Below are 18,548 nucleotides of genomic sequence, written 5' to 3' on the forward strand. Positions count from 1 at the left end.
AATACTGGGTCCATCCCCTGCGGATAGATTAACATAATATTATAGATATTTTGACGTGATTTTCGGGGTCTCCCCCGTACTTTTGTCCGATCCGCTCTCTTGTATATTTATTCGGGAGACATTTTGTACGCGGTACTTTTAATCCCTCGTTTGCGTCATATTTCATCTCACTCATACGAGAAAGAGAATAACTTTCGTCATCCTTATATACATATGAGAAAATGGGACAGAGCGAAATTATTTTTAGCCCGTACCAGCATTTTCAAGAACAGCAAAATAATTAGATTTGACAATTCTCCGTAGATTTGAGAACAAACAATTGGTTTTTGTTATTAAAAAATTTTTAGCAAGTTAACTCTTTATGTTATTTTTGTTAGATACCTTAACTAAGCCTTAAAATTAAACGTTATCAACATAGAAATCTAAATATCAAGACACTAGAAGTCGTAAGCACGCGTGACCTTGTCGCCACTCAGGTGACTACCAAGCCACCAGTGCGTTCGTCGCTATTCAGTTGCTCTCGAGACGTGCGTGTGTAAACATAGTGTGTTTCATCATTTCCCATTGCAGAAATTCATCCTGTTATACTAATAAAGGAATAACATTTCATCGGTAATTATTTTTTGTTTAGAAAAAATGCCGTTTTTCCTTAAAATTAAAGAATATTTACAAGTAATACGAATGTCACCATAGTAATATGATAACAATGAATGACACAGTCGACCGTTTTTATTATCACTTTTAACACAAATTACAACCTTATTTCTATGTGTTTAGGTTCAAAGTCATATCTATTGAAATTAACGCCCTCTGTTGTAGAAAAGTCGATTTTTTTCGAATTTGTATTTTTCTGAGCAAAAAGAAACAAATAACATCTCATGTACCTGGGGATATTATTCGAAAATAAACTGTAAAACCGTGCGTTAGAGTACTTAATAAAATGCTGTATTTATTTTTTAAAGTTAGTTTTCACTAAAATGAAGCTGTCCAATATAAGGCATAGTTTACTTGTGTGTAGGTATTAAGCTTAGTATTAAGCTATCGGTTTAAATGTGTTGATTTTGGCGACAGTGGTTTTCATACTAATTATGACATTATAGCACTTCTATAGTTTCTTGTTATTATGATTTCTATGGTTATCACATTGAACATCTGAACACACAACTGAACTGAGCTTAACTAGAAATTGAAAAAAGAAAATGCATTGTAGCGAGCATTGTAGTGTTAAAGGACGCCAAAGTGACAGTCAAAAGACATTTGACCATGACAACAGAATTTGTTTTGTTTTATGTGTATGTGTGGCCATGCCGCGGCCGTTCTAACGTCCTAATATCTATAAGTCTGTCCGTGTACGTAAAAGACGTTAGACTACTAACTAGACCGCACCATGGTATAAAAAACAGTCCGAGTCAGGGCGTTCTTATTTCCAACTTGTCTCTTTCTAATTAGGTCTTATACTTGGTCTTAAATTAAAAAATACAGAATATATACATAATTCGCGTGGGATAGTAAAAAGTCAAAAAGTCAAACAAAATTCATGTCATCCTAACTACAATTTTTACAAACATCAACGAATGGTTAAGTTGACAATACGTTTAGACAAGATTCAAGAACCATTTATCATTGGGAAATCTCTCGCTCGGACTGTTTTGATAAGCTTTCGGCCTTTCGCATATATAAAGAAAAAGCAACCCTAAGCATAAGGAGGCGTGTTGGAATAAGAGTACATTTATATTGGCAACACTGAATGGTATTCGCGTAGGTAGTCATGGCGTAGTCACAGGTAGTCAAGATGGCTGATGCCGGTTAGCAAGGTTAAATATTATGTAAAAGTGTAAACTGTTATTTTCTCTAATAAAGCTAAGTGAAGCTAAAACATGGTGTTTTAATCAATATAAATTAGCAATAGATCGTAATTCAAAATTTTTTTTTGATAAAATATGATCTATTGCTATCTAGTCTGCAGTGCACTAAGGTCTAGTTAACAGTATAACGTCTTTAGTTTACGTATAGTTGAATTTATATTTTCTGGTTTTTATGACATTCAAATGCTTTATAAATATAAAAAGACCAATATTATTTGGAATCGGATTTTCTTTTTCTCGTTCTCAGTTTCGTAACACAAAGATTTTTTATGTGGGAGGGGTGTTAACCCGCCGCACAACCCCCATATTGCTGGAGGACCACACCCGTCGTTGGTCAGCGAGTCCATCGGACTTAGCCAGTAGCGTAGCTAGGCTGTACTACCGACCATCCCCCCATCCGCCACCCGGGGGACGCTCCCCTACGCCGCGAGAAATTTCCTGCGGAAAATGCTTGCATTGGACTGCGGAGTGAAGGGTCAACTCACACCAAAAGAGCGTCGAAGCGCGGCGAAGCGGAGCGCAGTTTCCGTGTCATATGAATTTTAACTTTATTTTCATTACTATAATACTCATTATCGCATGAGAAGCTTGAACGAGTCGCGCGGATGCCCGCGGCGCCGCTGGAATTCCGTGGAATTCCAGCGGACGGACCGTGCGACTGCGCGAGAAGTCGCGGGAATTCCAGAGAATGCTCGAGCATTCGCGAGCGGCCGCTCCCCGCACGCGTCTGTGCGCGCGAGCATTCGAACTGCGCAAAGAGCGACCCGTGAATTCATCGCGGGAAGGCGCGCGGATTCCCGCGACTGCTCGAGAAGTCGCTGGAATGCTCGAGAAGTCGCGGGTCTCCGCTACTCCGCGCTTCGCCGCGCTGCGCTGCGCTGCGCTGCGCTTCGCCGCTCTTTTGGTGTGAGTTGACCCTTACTAAATGGAAAGCATTTGGTGATTGGATATGCTGACGACCTCGCATTGCTTGGTGAAAACCGTGACGAAGTGGGTAAAGCCGCTGAGACCTTAAAACAAGAAGCTGAAAAGGTCGGACTAAAAATAAACGAAAAAAAAACGGAATATCTCCATATGAAGCGCTATAGGGACACACGAACTCAACGCCAAAACCTTCAGGTTGGAGATACGACGTACACGGGAGTAGCTAGCTTCAGATTCTGGGTTGCACGATAACGGATGCACACACTAGAGAGGAAGAAATTAAAATCCGCATACAAAATACCCTCAAGTGTGGTGCAGCCTTGCATAAAGTCCTCGTGTCCAGGCTTCTAAGTAAAAAAACCAAACTGCGGATATACAAAACGGTTATAAGACCAATACTTACCTATGGTTGTGAAGCCTGGACCCTAACCCAGAACGAAGAGCGTAACCTTTTAGTCACAGAACGAAAGCTTCTTAGGAAGATCTTTGGTCCTATCAGACAAGAGGATGGAAGTTGGAGAATCCGGAAGAATGCCGAATTAGAAAAACTCATGGCCGAGCCAAATATACTTGGGGAAATAAAAGCGCATCGCCTGCGTTGGCTTGGTCATGTAGAGCGAATGGGTGAGGAGCGAGGTCTGAAGAGAGCATACTTGGGCCGTCCCTCGGGCCGTCGGCCGTCGGCTGGCGCGATCAAGTGGAGAGGGACCTGAGTGCGCTTCAAGCCAGTGACAATTGGCAAGTGACCGCTCAGGACCGGGGAAGGTGGAGAGTTCTCGTCTCGGAGGCCAAGACCCACTTCGGGGTTTCAGCGCCACAGGAGTAAGTAAGTAATATTATTTGGAAAATCCAAAAGTGCACGACTCATAATGCTCATTTAATTATGAAATAAAAAAAAAATATATATATATATAGATATACAGTCTTGTAGTTTTCGTTTTTTATTAATTGACAACATTTCATTTTTTATAAGGCCATAAAAGAAAAATACCGTTTCTTTATTTTGCTCTTGCGATTACAGAAAAAAAATTATTTCATTTTTTTATCGCATATTTTAAGAGAAATTAAATAAAAACGATAAATGTGATGATGACGTCATACATACGGAGGAATAAAAATGAGCCTTAGCCTAATTTAAAAAAAAGTTAAAAAAAAAACTATCACTGGCATTTACAGGGTATGGCATGTGTCAAATTTCATATTAATGTCATTTTTGTGAATGAATCATGTCAACAAACTTTTAAATCGTGTTATTGTGTTTTGGTTTTCTAATTTAATCTCATTACCGCGATGTTTGTTTGATTGGAGTTGGACCAATTTATTTATATTATACAAATAGTGCCTATAGTGTTCATAATTTTCTTGAAATAAAAGACTTTGTTTACTTACTAAAAGTTGTATTTATTTATCACTTTCAAACGTTTTTGGGATAGTATATTTGCTTCCCAGAAATTTCCAGCACCCCTTAACAAATCCTGCATAAAGTCATCATCATCAGTACTTGTGAAAAAGTTTCTTTTGTTTAAAATTTGGATCAGCAAATAACAAATAACAATATTTACAAAACTTGACGAATCAAAGTGACAAATGTGCCAAAATGTCAACTGTCAAGATTTCTTTTTAATTTAAACTAGTTATGTGGCAAAGGAAAAAATGTATTCCTCCGTATGTATGACGTCATTTGGCGCTTACGACATTTTAGAATGAGATGATTTTAAAACTCAAAAAGATGAATGAAAACTTCGATATTTAGAAAAAGCAAAAAATACGTGTATCATAATTTTTGATCTAGTTTTCATTAAAATAAAAAAATAAGTAGCTTAAAATTTTGAAATGTTGTCAATTAATTAATCATTCGCATTCAGTGACCTACAATCGTCGATTAGAATATTTAAAAAAAAAATTTAACTCAAATGATTGATTTTTTCACAAGTTATAGTGTTTTCAGGTTTCACACATGACGGACAGGAAAATTTTTTGACCTATTTTGGTGTTTTTTTTCCAATTCTATTGAAGTAAATCAATTTTTAAAAAGTATGGGATTAATCTCCATTAAATTATCTCGACAATAGTATGCAAAATATCTTGATTCCGTGAACTAACAAGGCTATAATAATAAGAATAGCTGCAAAAATGAGGCGAAAAAAATTTTTCGATCGTAAAGCACTCTCTGATGCTTCGCATCGTCGTGCAATTTATAAAGAATAGAAAAAATTCGATCACGAATTTATTTTATTTATAAAGCATTTGAATGTCATAAAAAACAGAAAATATAAATTCAAGGAAAGGTCGTGTTCCATCGTTACAATATTGTATTCACTGAAAAGTGCTTCATATTGGTTGAGATGGTTGTTAAATCATCTCAATAGATGGCGCGCGGTGTGTCACTTAAGACCTTAAGACACATAAAACTGAAAGAATAGGATAAATTCGATTGCTCAGGCGGGTCACGAGTGGCTGAGTTGGTTAGGCATCCGCCCCGGAATGGCGCGAAGGATGCGGGTTCGAGTCCCGCCTCGTGATCGAATTTTTTCTATTCTTTATAAATTTATATTTACGTATAGTTGTCATTCGAAAACTGTGGATGCTACACTCGATACCACTTACGATTCTCGTAAACACGGTTGCTTGTGTGCGTGAGCTTTTGTATGAAGATTACCTATTGGATGTAGGTATATCTGTATCTTATCTGTCTATTGTGCGCATACGCAAAGTGTGCGCACGCCGCACATCCATGGGCGTAGCTAGCCATGGGCTCAAGGTGGGGCAACAATAAAAATATGTAACTATCAACTGTATGTACCAAGTATGTACCCAAAGTTATATCCAGGTCTTCAAATGCCGGCGGCCGTACCGCCGGCCGGCATTTGCGAAGGCATTCGCGATGGCATTCGCGATGGCATTCGCGAAGGCATTTGCGAAGGCATTCCCGAAGGCATTCGCGAAGGCACTCGCGAAGGCATTTGCGAAGGCATTCTTGTTGGGGTACTATACTCATTTTTCTTACAGTTCATGTAACATAGAAGCCTCAGCTATTTTCTTTTTTCGTGTGTAATTCGTTATTCGAATTATTCTTATTCAAAACACATTATTGTTCACCTACCACACCACGAAATAGATCCAAAAATCTTCAGCCGTTTGGTCGCTGGGCGTATGACACTTGTTAGTTGTTAGTCAGTCAATTTAGAGGTAAATAATACTAATTATAAAGGTCGCATTTTCTGTCGACTTTCGAGAATCGAGTGTGAATTTTCTTACGGATATTAAGCTTAGTAGTTAGTAGGTACTTCAATTTTTAGATTTGGTAAGGTATCTACCTACCTGCCAGGTCAAAGCTAGAGTGGGGCAAGCGCCCCACCCTGCCCCACCGTGGCTACGCCCATGCGCATATCTACCCTTTGTTTATGGTTATATTTCGACAACAGATCAACTTGGCTATTTTACCAAACGTCATCGAATCCATGAAAGCTGATAAGTATAATATTATTAATTACTATGTATAATTTAAAGACCTAAATAAAAATCCCAGACTGCTTATACTATGTTTATTACAATCCACAATCTTCCCCATCAAACCCACATCTTCTGACGTAATTGTCAGGGTCACTAACCACTGCGCTATCGGGTATTCTTATTTACATTAAAAAAAAAATTGTTTGGGCTTTTCAAAAAAATCCAAGGGCGACCAATTTAAAATTGGCTGTTAAAAAACTACATTTTGTCTTAATGTATCACTTTAATTACATTCATAATATTGTCTTTTATGAAGCTGTGTATAATACATGTATACTGAATATAATACAATCGAAACTTCAATTTGATTTAACTAACATTATACATATTATGTATAGAAAAGAACGACAGTATAACGAAAAAATAACAATTTTCTTTTTATTATTATAATACATCCATAATTATTATTAAATACCACTAAATAGTCTGATACCGTTAGTTTACAATAATAATCATAGTAATAGGTTCCTAATAGGTATCAAAAAACTGTAACACAAATATCATAGTGCAACTTGTTTAAAAAACCACTATAAGAACAGTGACAATATTTTGTTTAACATGATTGACTATAACACCCCTATATTACCCAGCGAACTATAGCTGCTTTGGGGTGTCGGAAATAATGATCAAAAATCCACAGCTCAAATCGCGCACCATTAGAAAAATAAATTACAGATGGTCCTAACCTAAATTTCCAATTTATCTTGGCATGTGTTCTCTGCACACCTGAAAAGAAATTAGTCATGATTAAAATATACAGCTGATACTACTACCAAATACAAATAGCTATAGTTATAATTTTTTATAAATATTCATAGAACTGATTTTAATCCAGGTTAAAATATCCTTTGATATATTTTAGTTCAATATAACCAACAGCAGCATTTGGTTGAGATTAATCCATCCATCTTTTCTCATAACTATATCACCCTAAAAAAATTCCCTTTCGGCACTAAAATATCCTAGAAATGATATCTACTTACATTTCTTTGATATTTAAATTGAGCAACACCCACCCAATGCTTACCCTGTTACCCGTTATCAAATCTCAATCTATCATATAATAATCAAAATACATACTGCGGTTGAGCAAGAGAGCGGTGCGTAATTAGTCTGTTGATTTGAAGAAGAGGTGAATGTGTTGATTTGCATTTGCGCGGGGGGATGCGTGGCGAGGGGTGACACCGGCGGCGCCATACCACTGACGCCGCCGCCCCCCGCGTTACTGGGACTGCCCGTCGTTGAGAGCCGAGAGAATGCTGCGAGCGCATCAGGGAAGTTTGGGGGCGTTGCTGGTGTGTTACATGGTGTCATCAATTGCTGAAAATAGAATTTAAAATGTTTATGACTGAAATAGAATATTTTGGGTTGGTTGTAAGTATAACATATTTACATAAATTTTGTCTCAACTAATATTTTTTTCAGAAATAAAAAAGACATTAAATTTTTTTTTATATGCTTACAGAATTTTGCATTCATTCACCCTGACACTACTCAGGATAGAATGTTTCCATATGGTAGTTTGGTCTAAATTGCTTTGTAGTTGACTAATTTGAAAAATTATTTCGCCATTAGATAGTTAAATCTTCCTCTAGTATCATACACTATGTTCTCTTAAAAAATAAAAATCTCAATCAGAGCAGACTGCAAAGATGTGGCAAACAGCCAGTTGGATCTTCAAAGTGAAAACTTACACAAACTTCCTTCATAAATTTTATACCTGGGGATAGTGTTGTGCAGCAATGCCATTTGCTGAAGGGATGGCCACTTCTTGAAAGAATATTGATAGAGCTGTCTGAAATAAAAAGTAAATTAAAAAAAAATTACGAATTAATGAAGGAATGAAAGCTTTACTGCACACACCAAATTAAGAAAAATAACAAAAAAAAATTGCACTATAGGTGACCTTATGGCTACATAGCCATCTCTTCCAGGTAACCCAACCTAGGAAAGCAATAACAAAAAACGAATACAAGTTGGTGGTTCATACTGAAGCACTCGAGCAATAAAACATAATGTACTTAATACATATTAATGATAGGTTAACCATATAATAAGATAAGAAATAGACATCTTAATTTTTAAGAAAAGTAGTTCGTGCAAATTAACCATTTAAATTATTATATCACCAGTGACATTGTAATATTACTGCTTCAACAATATACCTGTGACATATACATGAATTCAATCACTACATAGTAAAACAAAGTCAGTGTAAATTAAACAGTTTTTACTTTTTAATTGACTTAATATTTAATCCTCCAAGAGTAATAAATAATAAAACAGATTTACAGTTAATTAATGGATTAAGTGTTTAGAAATTTCAGACAAAAACAAATAAATTATATGTTAATGTGTTTAGACAACTACATTAAAATAACAAACTCTGAATACTGTATGTATGTAATTTAAAGAAGATAGCTTGACAATCAAATACATTTTAGACCTGAAATATGAAAAGATAATTATGTGAAAGATTTGTGGGACCTACGTTCCACTAATATAAATATAATAGAATAATACTTATTATGACAAAACAAAACCAATAATTGAAATCCAGCATAGAGTACATTATTAACAATTAATATAGACCCATATCATGGAAAATAAAGTTCATTCTACTTATATATATTTCATACAACTTTCTACAACAATAACCTAGGCTCCATAAAATATAAACCTTGTAAATATAGGATAAGAAACAATTCTATTTAGGTATATCTTAATTTTTTATGACAGGTTAAATGGCAACTTGTGATATAAAGCTATCTTTAAAATCAATACATATTTTTATTGTATGAATATATAATATGGAGCAGAAAATTTGCACTCTATTTTTAGCAATATTATTGTCAACATTCGTACGTAGATACTACGTGCTTATTTTGTCATTATCAATGTGTGTACACATTTAGATATGGTCAAGGTAAGTGATCAATCTATGTGGTCAACTTTATATTATAATCGTTTTCGATAACTTATTTTTATCCTAAATAATGTTTTGTGGTATTAGTTATGATTCATTAATAAATATAAACACAAAATAGTAGCAGCCATTTCATGATTATATTGTTTGTTTACATGTATTATGAATAATCCCAATTTACCTCAAACTGCCAGTGAGCAGCCTGCAAAAGCTGTTTTGCTTGTTCTCTAGCACAACCAGCTGCTAACACAAATTGATTTATCATAACTTGCTCACGCAATGAATCCATTGTTTAACTTTAATACAGTATTAGCAATTTACAATCACAGAATCTGTAAGAAATACGAGTGCTAAATGTTTATTCTCACAAGAACGTAAACGTTCTGTGTATAGTGGCGGCGCTAGTGAGATAGGGAATTGTGTACGAGTGAAAGAGACAAGTTCAGTTTACAGTTTACATAATATTTTCCGTCAGTATTTCTAGTAGACATGGCCTTGTCAATAGGTTCGTACCCACAGGTTGTACCTATTATACATTACCACTACATTACTATATAGGTTATCGCCCGCGGCTTCGCCCGCTTTGTCTAAAACCTAATAAATTATATACTAAAACCTTCCTCTTGAATCACTCTATCTATTAAAAAAACCGCATCAAAATCCGTTGCGTAGTTTTAAAGATTATTAATAATGCGCATACAAACTTACAAAGGGACATAGGGACAGAGAAAGCGACTTTGTTTTATACGATGTTGTAGTGATTGTTGCTCAGTGTTGGTGTACATAATATCCTTTTGATGCGTTATTGGTTTCTAGGTTTCTAGTATAATAGCAGAGTAGTTAGGTTGGGGGGTATTAATTTTTTTTAAGCTATTGCATAGCTTCTATCGCGGGCCTTGAGTGCGGGAACCGAATCCAGAAATTGCGTAACGAAAAACCTCACGCTCCCAACGCCGACGGGCGGAGGTGTGGCTTGAAGGCATGCTATACAATAGCCGTCCCCGAGTGCCACACGTATTTTTTTATCTTTGTATTGATGCTATCGTTCCTCCTATGGGTGGAGCCATTAACAAAGAAAACAATTAAAATTATAATATATATACTTTGATATATTTCATAGGGTTCCGTATATTTAAAGAGTTAAACTGATAACGGAACCCGGAAATATCTTTCGTTGAGATCAAGGTTGAGATTCATGATCACAGATAGGTAATAGGTCATATCCATGGTCTTGTCTTTTATAATCTGTTGGTGTCATTAAATGACATTTTAATACGACATTGACATTTGACACATGCCAGAGGCAAGACCACATGACACCTCGGACATGACACAAGATTTTTGACAATCAACATTCAACGATTCAACAAATGAATGAAATATGAAGAAATAAAAATCAACACTGGCACGTTTACTATATTTCTTTGTGTTCCTTAATTTATTATGTAAAGACATTTGAAATCGAATACTAGCAGTGTAGTTTGCTATCTGCATCATAATTTAAAAAATATATTAAATTTAATAGGAAATAATATAAAAGTTGATAACCTAAAATAATTAATAGATACCTATCCTTTACAATGAACACCCATTCTATTTCTGAAGAACCTCTGAAGAAAAAAAGACGTAAAGAAAATAAAGACGGTAAGTTATACCTTATCAAATATAATGATTATGGTCTTGATACAATTTAGAATTTATTTGATGCGAATATTGCTTGTAAAAATCAACATTATATGCAGAAATATATGTATTTAAATATTTTAACATTTTATTTCTATTTCAAACTCTTGTATTTTTTTTTCAGATAAATATCATACAAACAAAAAAAAATCTCTTGGCATAGAGAAGAATTTGAAAAGTCAAAGGACACATATCCCTAAATTTAGATTAAAAATAAATGGAAATGCTGCTGCTTTATCAACAATAGAAAACGAAAGAGTGCCCCTTGTTTTAACAGATATACAACATTTACTTCTTCACTCTTTATTGGGCAATCTTAATCTATCACAACCACCCAGATGGTATGTTATAGATAAATGTAATCATGTAAGTCAAACTACTTGCTTAATAATTGAGGGTATTTCTATCAAGCACTGGGAACAATACAAAGAAAAGATGATAAATATCAATAGAATATGTGAAGATTTTGTGGAAATACTCACACCATCAGTGTACAATGGTTCTTTGGTAAAAGAACTAGCATTAGTACCACTGTCTGAAACAGAAAAAGAAGCAATAATTCAAAAATATGGAAGTATGAATTTAGCACTTGATATAAGGAAAGACCTTATGGTTATGATGAAAGCTGTGTTTCCAATTAATGATTCATTTAGTGAAATTAATTATAAGGAGTCTAAAGATCAATTCCCTAGAACACAACTAATTTTGTCAACTTGGCAGCTTATAGAAGAAAATTATCCAGTTCCTCTCAAAGGAAAACTAAAGAATATTTATTCTGACTATGTTCTGTCTAAAGATGAATACAAATCTGTTACACCAGACTCACCCATGTTTGGCCTAGATTGTGAAATGTGTATTACTAATGTGGGATCTGAACTGACTCGAGTATCTGTTGTCAATGAAAAACATGAAGTTGTATATGAATCATTAGTAAAACCTTACAATAATATAACAGATTATTTAACTAGGTTTTCAGGTATTACAAAATCAAAATTAGAAAATGTCACCAAAAGATTAGAAGATGTTCAAAAGGATCTGCAACAGTTATTACCTCCTGATGCTATTTTAGTTGGTCAATCACTTAATCTTGATTTACATGCTTTGAAGATGATGCATCCCTATGTCATTGATACAAGTCTTATATATAATTTCACTGGAGAGAGAACACGAAAACCAAAATTAAAAACATTAGCTAAAGAATTTTTGAATGAAGACATTCAATCAAATAAAAATGGCCATTGTTCTGTTGAAGATTCTTTAGCGTCACTTAAACTAGTTCAGTTGAAGCTTAGTAAAAATATAGAATTTGGTGATGCGGTGCATACTAATAGACAAAGTTACAAAGAAAATATTATTAAAATGACAACTAAACCTGAATATGCCTTATCAATATTCAACCATATTATTGAACAAAGAAAAACCTCATTAGTGGTAGGTTGTGATAATATTACTGGAGACTATCATACCTACTTAACACAAGCAAAAGACAGTTTGAGTGCTCAATTAAAAAAGGGTAAACCAAAAAAGGTTAAACTGAATACAGTTGACACAGTTGAGGATGTCATATCAACTGTTAGTAACGCTGTAAATGATTATAATTTTGTTATGGCTCATTTAAAACTAGATCAAACAGATGTTCAATTAAATGATATGTCCAATGTTGATAAGTGGGTTGAAACTATTTGGAATAGTCTTAAACAGTCTGCACTGTTTGTTATTGTATTTGGTGGTACTGCTACAGACAATGGGGTAGCAATGATAAAAGTTAAAAATAATAAAACATTGTAAATAAAATTTAAGTTTCACCATGTATTTGTTTTTTTTTTTTGTTTAATTTGTTAAATTCCTGCGATTATCGCAAGGATTATCGTATGACAAATGAACAAGCACCATTCTGAGGATTACAACGCCTCATAAGGCAAAATCTGTCCAATGGCTTGTGCTGCAGTCCTGGGGCATGCCTACAGATTACAGACAGATGCTCGAAAAACACAGTTTTTCCTTCTGGACAACCCTTACCCTAACTTTAATCGTGTATCTGTTGGTCTTAGCGTGATGTTATATAGCCTTCCTCAATGAATAGGCTATCTAACAGGGAAAGAATTTTTCAAATCGGACCAGTAGTTCCTGAGATTAGCGCCTTCAAACTTCAAACAAACTCTTCAGTTTTATGATATAAATAGAATAGATTTGTTTTTAAAGCCAACAAAGTACGGTCTGTAGAAGTACCAGTATTTATAAATTAAATATTTTTTTAATCATATTTTAAACGCGATTTATTCATTGTATTGTTTTCCCGACGCGATGTTTCGACCACTTTGCAGCGAGCGTGGTCACGGGGAGACGACTAAGCTATGTTGCCTAACATCATAAATATACTTGCGTAAAATCAAACATTAGAAATAAGTGCATACCAGTATAACTAACTATAACTATATTTTAATGTTGATGGGCGGTGGTGACTTTTTAACATCAAGAGGCCTACAATTTCCGTTCATTTCCAAGATGTGTCGCTATTATTAGTTACAATTTACAAAGAAAAATTGCAATTTTTATAAGTATTTTAAAATCTTTTTATTTCCATTTAATTATTCTGTTTTTATTTTTAGGTAAATGTTCTATATAAGAATCTGACAATATTTCAAGCGGTTTTTTTTAGTTAACTAAAAATATCGGAAAAAAAGTTTTTTTTATTTTTTTGTACTTAACTACATAAAAAGCAAGGAACCTAACTGGTATACCTAAAGTTGGAAATTTTGAAAAAACTTCATTTTGGCGGCAAGAGATGAAACATGTGCCAATCGATAGTACATCAAAATACAAATAGGAAATACTCTTTGGTAAAATGTCGTAATTGATACGGTTTCGGAATAAATAAGGGTTAAAAAAAATTTTTTTTTTCAGTTTTTTGAATTATTTGTTACTTCTTACACTTAAAGGTTAAGTAAAAAAAAAAACTTATCTACTCCAATACTCAATACTCAATAATTTATTTGCATCCGAAACTGAAACTAAACTGATCTTCATCGTAACTACCTAACCATATCGATAACGGTTGTCGATAAGTGACGCACCGCACGTGCGTATCCCTAGCCCAAAGTTGGTTTATTACTTTCGTTTTGATAGTAATACAACATTTTGAAACCCTTTTATTACAAATTAGAAGTTGTATATGCTTTGTCTTATCGTTTAAGTGTAAGAAGTAACAAATAATTCAAAAAACTAAAAAAAAAAATTTTTTTTAAAACTCTTATTTATTCCGAAACCGTATCAATTACGACATTTTACCAAAGAGTATTTCCTATTTGTATTTTGAATTTTGATGTACTATCGATTGGCACATGTTTCATCTCTTGCCGCCAAAATGACTTTTTTTTTTATCGCAAATTGGTAGGTATACCAGGCTTCATACTAAAATGTCCCATGCTCTTTATATTATTACTAGCTTCCGCCCGCGACGCCGTCCGCGCGGAAAAAGTAAGAAAAATGAAGATTTATTTTATTTCTTCGTATTTTTTCGGAATAAAAAGTAGATATCCTATTTTATGCCCAGGATAATAAGGTATAATTATACCAAGTTTCATCGAAATCGAACCGTTAGTTTTTACGTGATGCCTTCACATATAGACAGACAGACAAAATTTTTTTTAATCACATATTTGGGTTTGGTATCTATCCAGTAACACCCCCTGCTATTTATTTTTTTAGAATTGACCCTTCTACAGATTTATTATATGTATAGAATATTCTTTGCTATTACAGATCATGAGAACAGCTTGGCGACGGACGGCCGACGGATAAACAGATAGCCGCAGCCGCAGAATTATGACAATGGGGTCCCGTTTAACCTAAATGAATCCTTATTTCCCTTGGTTACGGCATCACACGGGAACGGCTGGACTGATTTCGATACTTCTTATTTGCCGGAAAGCCTTCCTTCCGGTTGGTCCTATTGAAATTTTGTCCATTTGAAGGCGGTTTATATATTTTTTTATTAAAAAATAGGTACTTAATTACTTGGTATAATTATTATATTAATGTCTAAGCTCTAAGCTGACTAATGATAGGTACCTACCTATTGGTGTTGTCACAGATAATAAAGTTACTTAGGTTGGTATAAATTATTATAATATTTAAAAAATATCAGTAGGTACTTACCTACCTATTAATAACTATCACTCATTTATAACTAGGTGGATGTTTAATACTTATAATATTTAATTTAATAAAACAGCAGTTTGAGCAACAAATTTAATAATAATATGATAAAAAAATAAAATGCATATACTTACAACAACATTAATGAAAATAACAATGATCGATTGTTGAATTTATACCACAGAACTATATATTATTATATTATGTTCTGTGATATATTATTATGTTCTGTGTTTTATACATTACAATAATATCATTATTGCTATGACATTTTTTTATTCTAAATATTTCTAATAAATTTATTGATTTTGTAATTAGGTAACTACTTACCTTCTTACTTTAAAATTTAATTTAGAATTAACTAACATAATATTATTATTACATAATATTACAGGGTTAGTTTTCAATGACCAGCCAAAATTTAAAATTAAGATCTAGATATTAAACCAAAGGTACATTTGAAACATTCTTGTCGAATAAAATAAAATAAAAATTTCATTGACATTCATTTGAAAATGTCTTAAAAATTTCATAAATCGTAAAGTATCGCCAGAATCAATGCACTTGTGTGCGTGCGCGCATCGCCAAATTTATGTGTGTGCTAACTTCTACCTATCTAAAGTAACCGTCATGAGAAGCTATAAATTTTGTAAACAAGTGTTCAGGAGTTCACAACATTTGGACCAACAAAAAAAATGAATTTGTTTAAGATTTAATAAATTATTAAGTAACAAATATTAATTAACATAAATATTATTATCGTTTTTTTCGTGGCGAATTTATTTCCTTAGATGTACTGGCTACTGGCTCCATTATACGTAATAACAAATAAAATTAACGCAACAATTAAAGTAACAACAATAAAAAAGTGATAACGAAACAATAACAAAATTAACAATAACAACCAGATCCGCGATATATGCAAAGCAATGAAACAAACTCGTACGCATTCGAAACTCGAATGATGCGTTTATTTCAAAATGGCGTCCCGATAGTTCACAATCCCTGCGACGGACGCGTTCCGGTACCAAGAAACACAAACGATAGCGCTTTGCGTCGTTAAAATATGATCCGACTAAATTAAATAGGTTGTTACTTTCATATAACCCGTCTATATTTCATGTCGATTGAATATGGTCAATTTATTATTATCTCGCAGTATAAAATGTTTACTTAGTAAAAGATGTTTGTTTACATAATTTATAGCTTCTCGTGACGGGTACTTTAGGTTGTTGAACTGAATTGTGCTTTTGTAATGTCCACACGTTCGCTTTTTAGTGGCGGACAGGAATGAAATCTTATTAAAAAAATGTTGTGTGGTTTTATGAAACCACGGTAAAAGTGAAACTTTTTTTCACACTATAGACATTTAACTAAAAATTATCGTACGTATCGTGCGTCACGCGACATGCGCTACACAGACCAAAAAGTTTGAAACGATGGATGTAATAAAAGTTTCACTTTAAAAAAAGTTATTTTTTTCATTAGATCTAAAATGTTATCGATTCTGAACCATTTCTGAAAATTTGGCCAGTCGTTGAAAACTAACCCTGTATAACACACAAACACAAAACATTGGATTACGGCTACCAAATACAATTTAGCGCGCCCATCCGCCGAATTTGTCACTGGCGACAAATCTGCGTGTGCGCAGTTCATAGCATTATAACCACAGGAGCAAGTAATATTATAACGTGGTGTGGACGATGGTCGATGACAGATGTGGCTCGGGGTTCGGCTCGCGATAGTGCGCGTTATGGAATGGCATTACAACCTAGCTTAGCATAGAAAAACCCAAGATCAACGTTTAAAAAACATCTGGATAGAATGAGCACAGCATTCTCAATTGGACGGAAAATATTAATAATGACGTCTTAATATAGGAAGAAATGTGTGATTTTGTTTGAATTTTTCTAAAAACTTCAGTCATCCTATTTCATGCCTTATACGATTACGTACGAAAAATTTTATTGCTTTTTGTAAAATTCGTTATAAAAACATCCCTAGGCAATTCGCTTAGTGTTGAATATTTGAGAAACTATAGGTATGCTTAAAAGATAACTACAACATCGAAAATAAAATTGGGAGGGTTACCGCCACTTACGCGCGTTGATCTTGTATGAGAGCTGTGAATCTAGGTTTTTTTTAATATACATATACAGGGTGTAATCGTAAAGTGTGCACAAGCGATTATTCCGTAACTATTGCAGATACCAAAAAACTTTAAACTGATATCGAAAGTACTTAACCTAATGAGTAAAATGGCCATAATAAATTTTTAAAAATAAAACGAGAAATATCCAACAATGTTACATTAAACGCTCCCATACATTTTATTTCCCATACATTTTATTTCCCATACATTTTGTATTCATAGCAGATTTTCGAAGTGATTGTATTGCATTGCACAATGAGGAGCTCTATTTACAGTTTCTAAATGAACTTCCCTTCAAATTTGCGAAATAATTAAAGCAGAAAACCAAAAAAAGAAAGAAAAAGCTAAAATCTTTCATATTAAATGTACTAAGTTGATCCAAAAGTAATGATAATTGGCTAGTTCCTGTGCACATAAAAATGTTTTTTGCTTGCTCATGTATTCACTAAGTAATCACAAAAAAATCATATCAACAGGCCACGTTTTCAATTACATATTTACATTAATTTGAATGTGAACCGTGCGTGCCAGAATGTTTCCCGACGAAAAGAAGAAACAACGATTCGACATGTAGAGGGTGAATTTCTAAATTTTTAATGATATCAGGATAATTTTTTGTCACGTTTTGTGTTCATGGACGTTACCCGAGTTCACCATGTTTATGCTGAAACCAAAAAACAATCAATGTCCTGGATGCGAGCTTCCAAAGTGACGATGAAGAAATTCAAAGTGAAAATCAGTAGGTTAGATTAAAGCGGTAGGTTTTTGGGACGCTGAAAGAATAATTATGGTGGAATATTTTAAAAAGGTAGCCACTTTATTGGGCTCTTACTAAACAGACCAAATTAAAAGATTCCGGTAGGTTGGTAAGGAAAAGAGACATGGCAAACTGCGGACCTGAACGCTGTTTCACCAAGACAACGCACCAGATCACAAAGCGTCAGTTGCGATGGCTGCCATTCAAAAATCAGCATTCCAAATGCTTGAACACCTACCCTATTTTTTTGATCTAAGTAGCTCCTATTTACTTTTATCTCTTTCCTCGGTACAAGAAACACTTTCTTAGCAATAAATTATTTTAAGACGACAGCGAAGTGATGGCCGCGTGGAGGGGTTTTTGTGGATGAAGTCAAAGTTTTTTTAATAAGTTTAGGAAAAATATTATTGAAGTATATTTTCTAATTAGAAGACTAGGTATCTAGAGAACTACATAATTATTATAACTCTAATGACCTTGTTTAATATTGATTATCATTACTTTTGGATCAACCCATGTACATGGGATATTCGTATCTCATACTAAATGTATGGGAGGGTTTCAAGT

The 18,548-nt window shown here is 33.9% G+C and overlaps 2 protein-coding genes across 2 annotated transcripts; one reads left to right on the forward strand and one right to left on the reverse strand.

Annotated features, from left to right (window-relative positions):
• Nucleotides 1-6,319: 6,319 nt before the first annotated feature.
• Nucleotides 6,320-9,623, reverse strand: LOC123694308 (UBA-like domain-containing protein 2). Its single transcript, XM_045639709.1, has 4 exons — nucleotides 9,410-9,623; nucleotides 8,023-8,097; nucleotides 7,383-7,622; nucleotides 6,320-7,028 (listed from the first exon to the last, which is right to left on the reverse strand). Exons 1-4 carry the CDS (start codon nucleotides 9,515-9,517, stop codon nucleotides 7,002-7,004), a joined length of 450 nt encoding a protein of 149 aa, XP_045495665.1. The 5' UTR covers nucleotides 9,518-9,623; the 3' UTR covers nucleotides 6,320-7,001.
• A 951-nt stretch (nucleotides 9,624-10,574) lies between these two features.
• Nucleotides 10,575-12,723, forward strand: LOC123694294 (RNA exonuclease 5). Its single transcript, XM_045639688.1, has 2 exons — nucleotides 10,575-10,872; nucleotides 11,036-12,723. The coding sequence occupies exons 1-2, from the start codon at nucleotides 10,809-10,811 to the stop codon at nucleotides 12,697-12,699; spliced, it is 1,728 nt and encodes a 575-aa protein (XP_045495644.1). The 5' UTR covers nucleotides 10,575-10,808; the 3' UTR covers nucleotides 12,700-12,723.
• The last annotated feature ends 5,825 nt before the right edge of the window (nucleotides 12,724-18,548 follow it).

The sequence above is a fragment of the Colias croceus genome, chromosome 9 (genome assembly GCF_905220415.1).
Source record: "Colias croceus chromosome 9, ilColCroc2.1".
NCBI classification, from domain to species: domain Eukaryota; kingdom Metazoa; phylum Arthropoda; class Insecta; order Lepidoptera; family Pieridae; genus Colias; species Colias croceus.

Bases quoted from the DNA above. Each gene is read 5' to 3' on its own strand.
- LOC123694308 (XM_045639709.1), bottom strand. From the start codon at position 9,517: ATGGATTCATTGCGTGAGCAAGTTATGATAAATCAATTTGTGTTAGCA. The intron at 8,098-9,409 runs GTAAATTGGGAT...TTTTTATTTCAG, and splicing joins CTGCTCACTGGCAGTTTGAG to ACAGCTCTATCAATATTCTT. The intron at 7,623-8,022 runs GTATAAAATTTA...TTCTATTTTCAG, and splicing joins CTGCACAACACTATCCCCAG to CAATTGATGACACCATGTAA.
- LOC123694294 (XM_045639688.1), top strand. From the start codon at position 10,809: ATGAACACCCATTCTATTTCTGAAGAACCTCTGAAGAAAAAAAGACGT. The intron at 10,873-11,035 runs GTAAGTTATACC...TTTTTTTTTCAG, and splicing joins ACGTAAAGAAAATAAAGACG to ATAAATATCATACAAACAAA.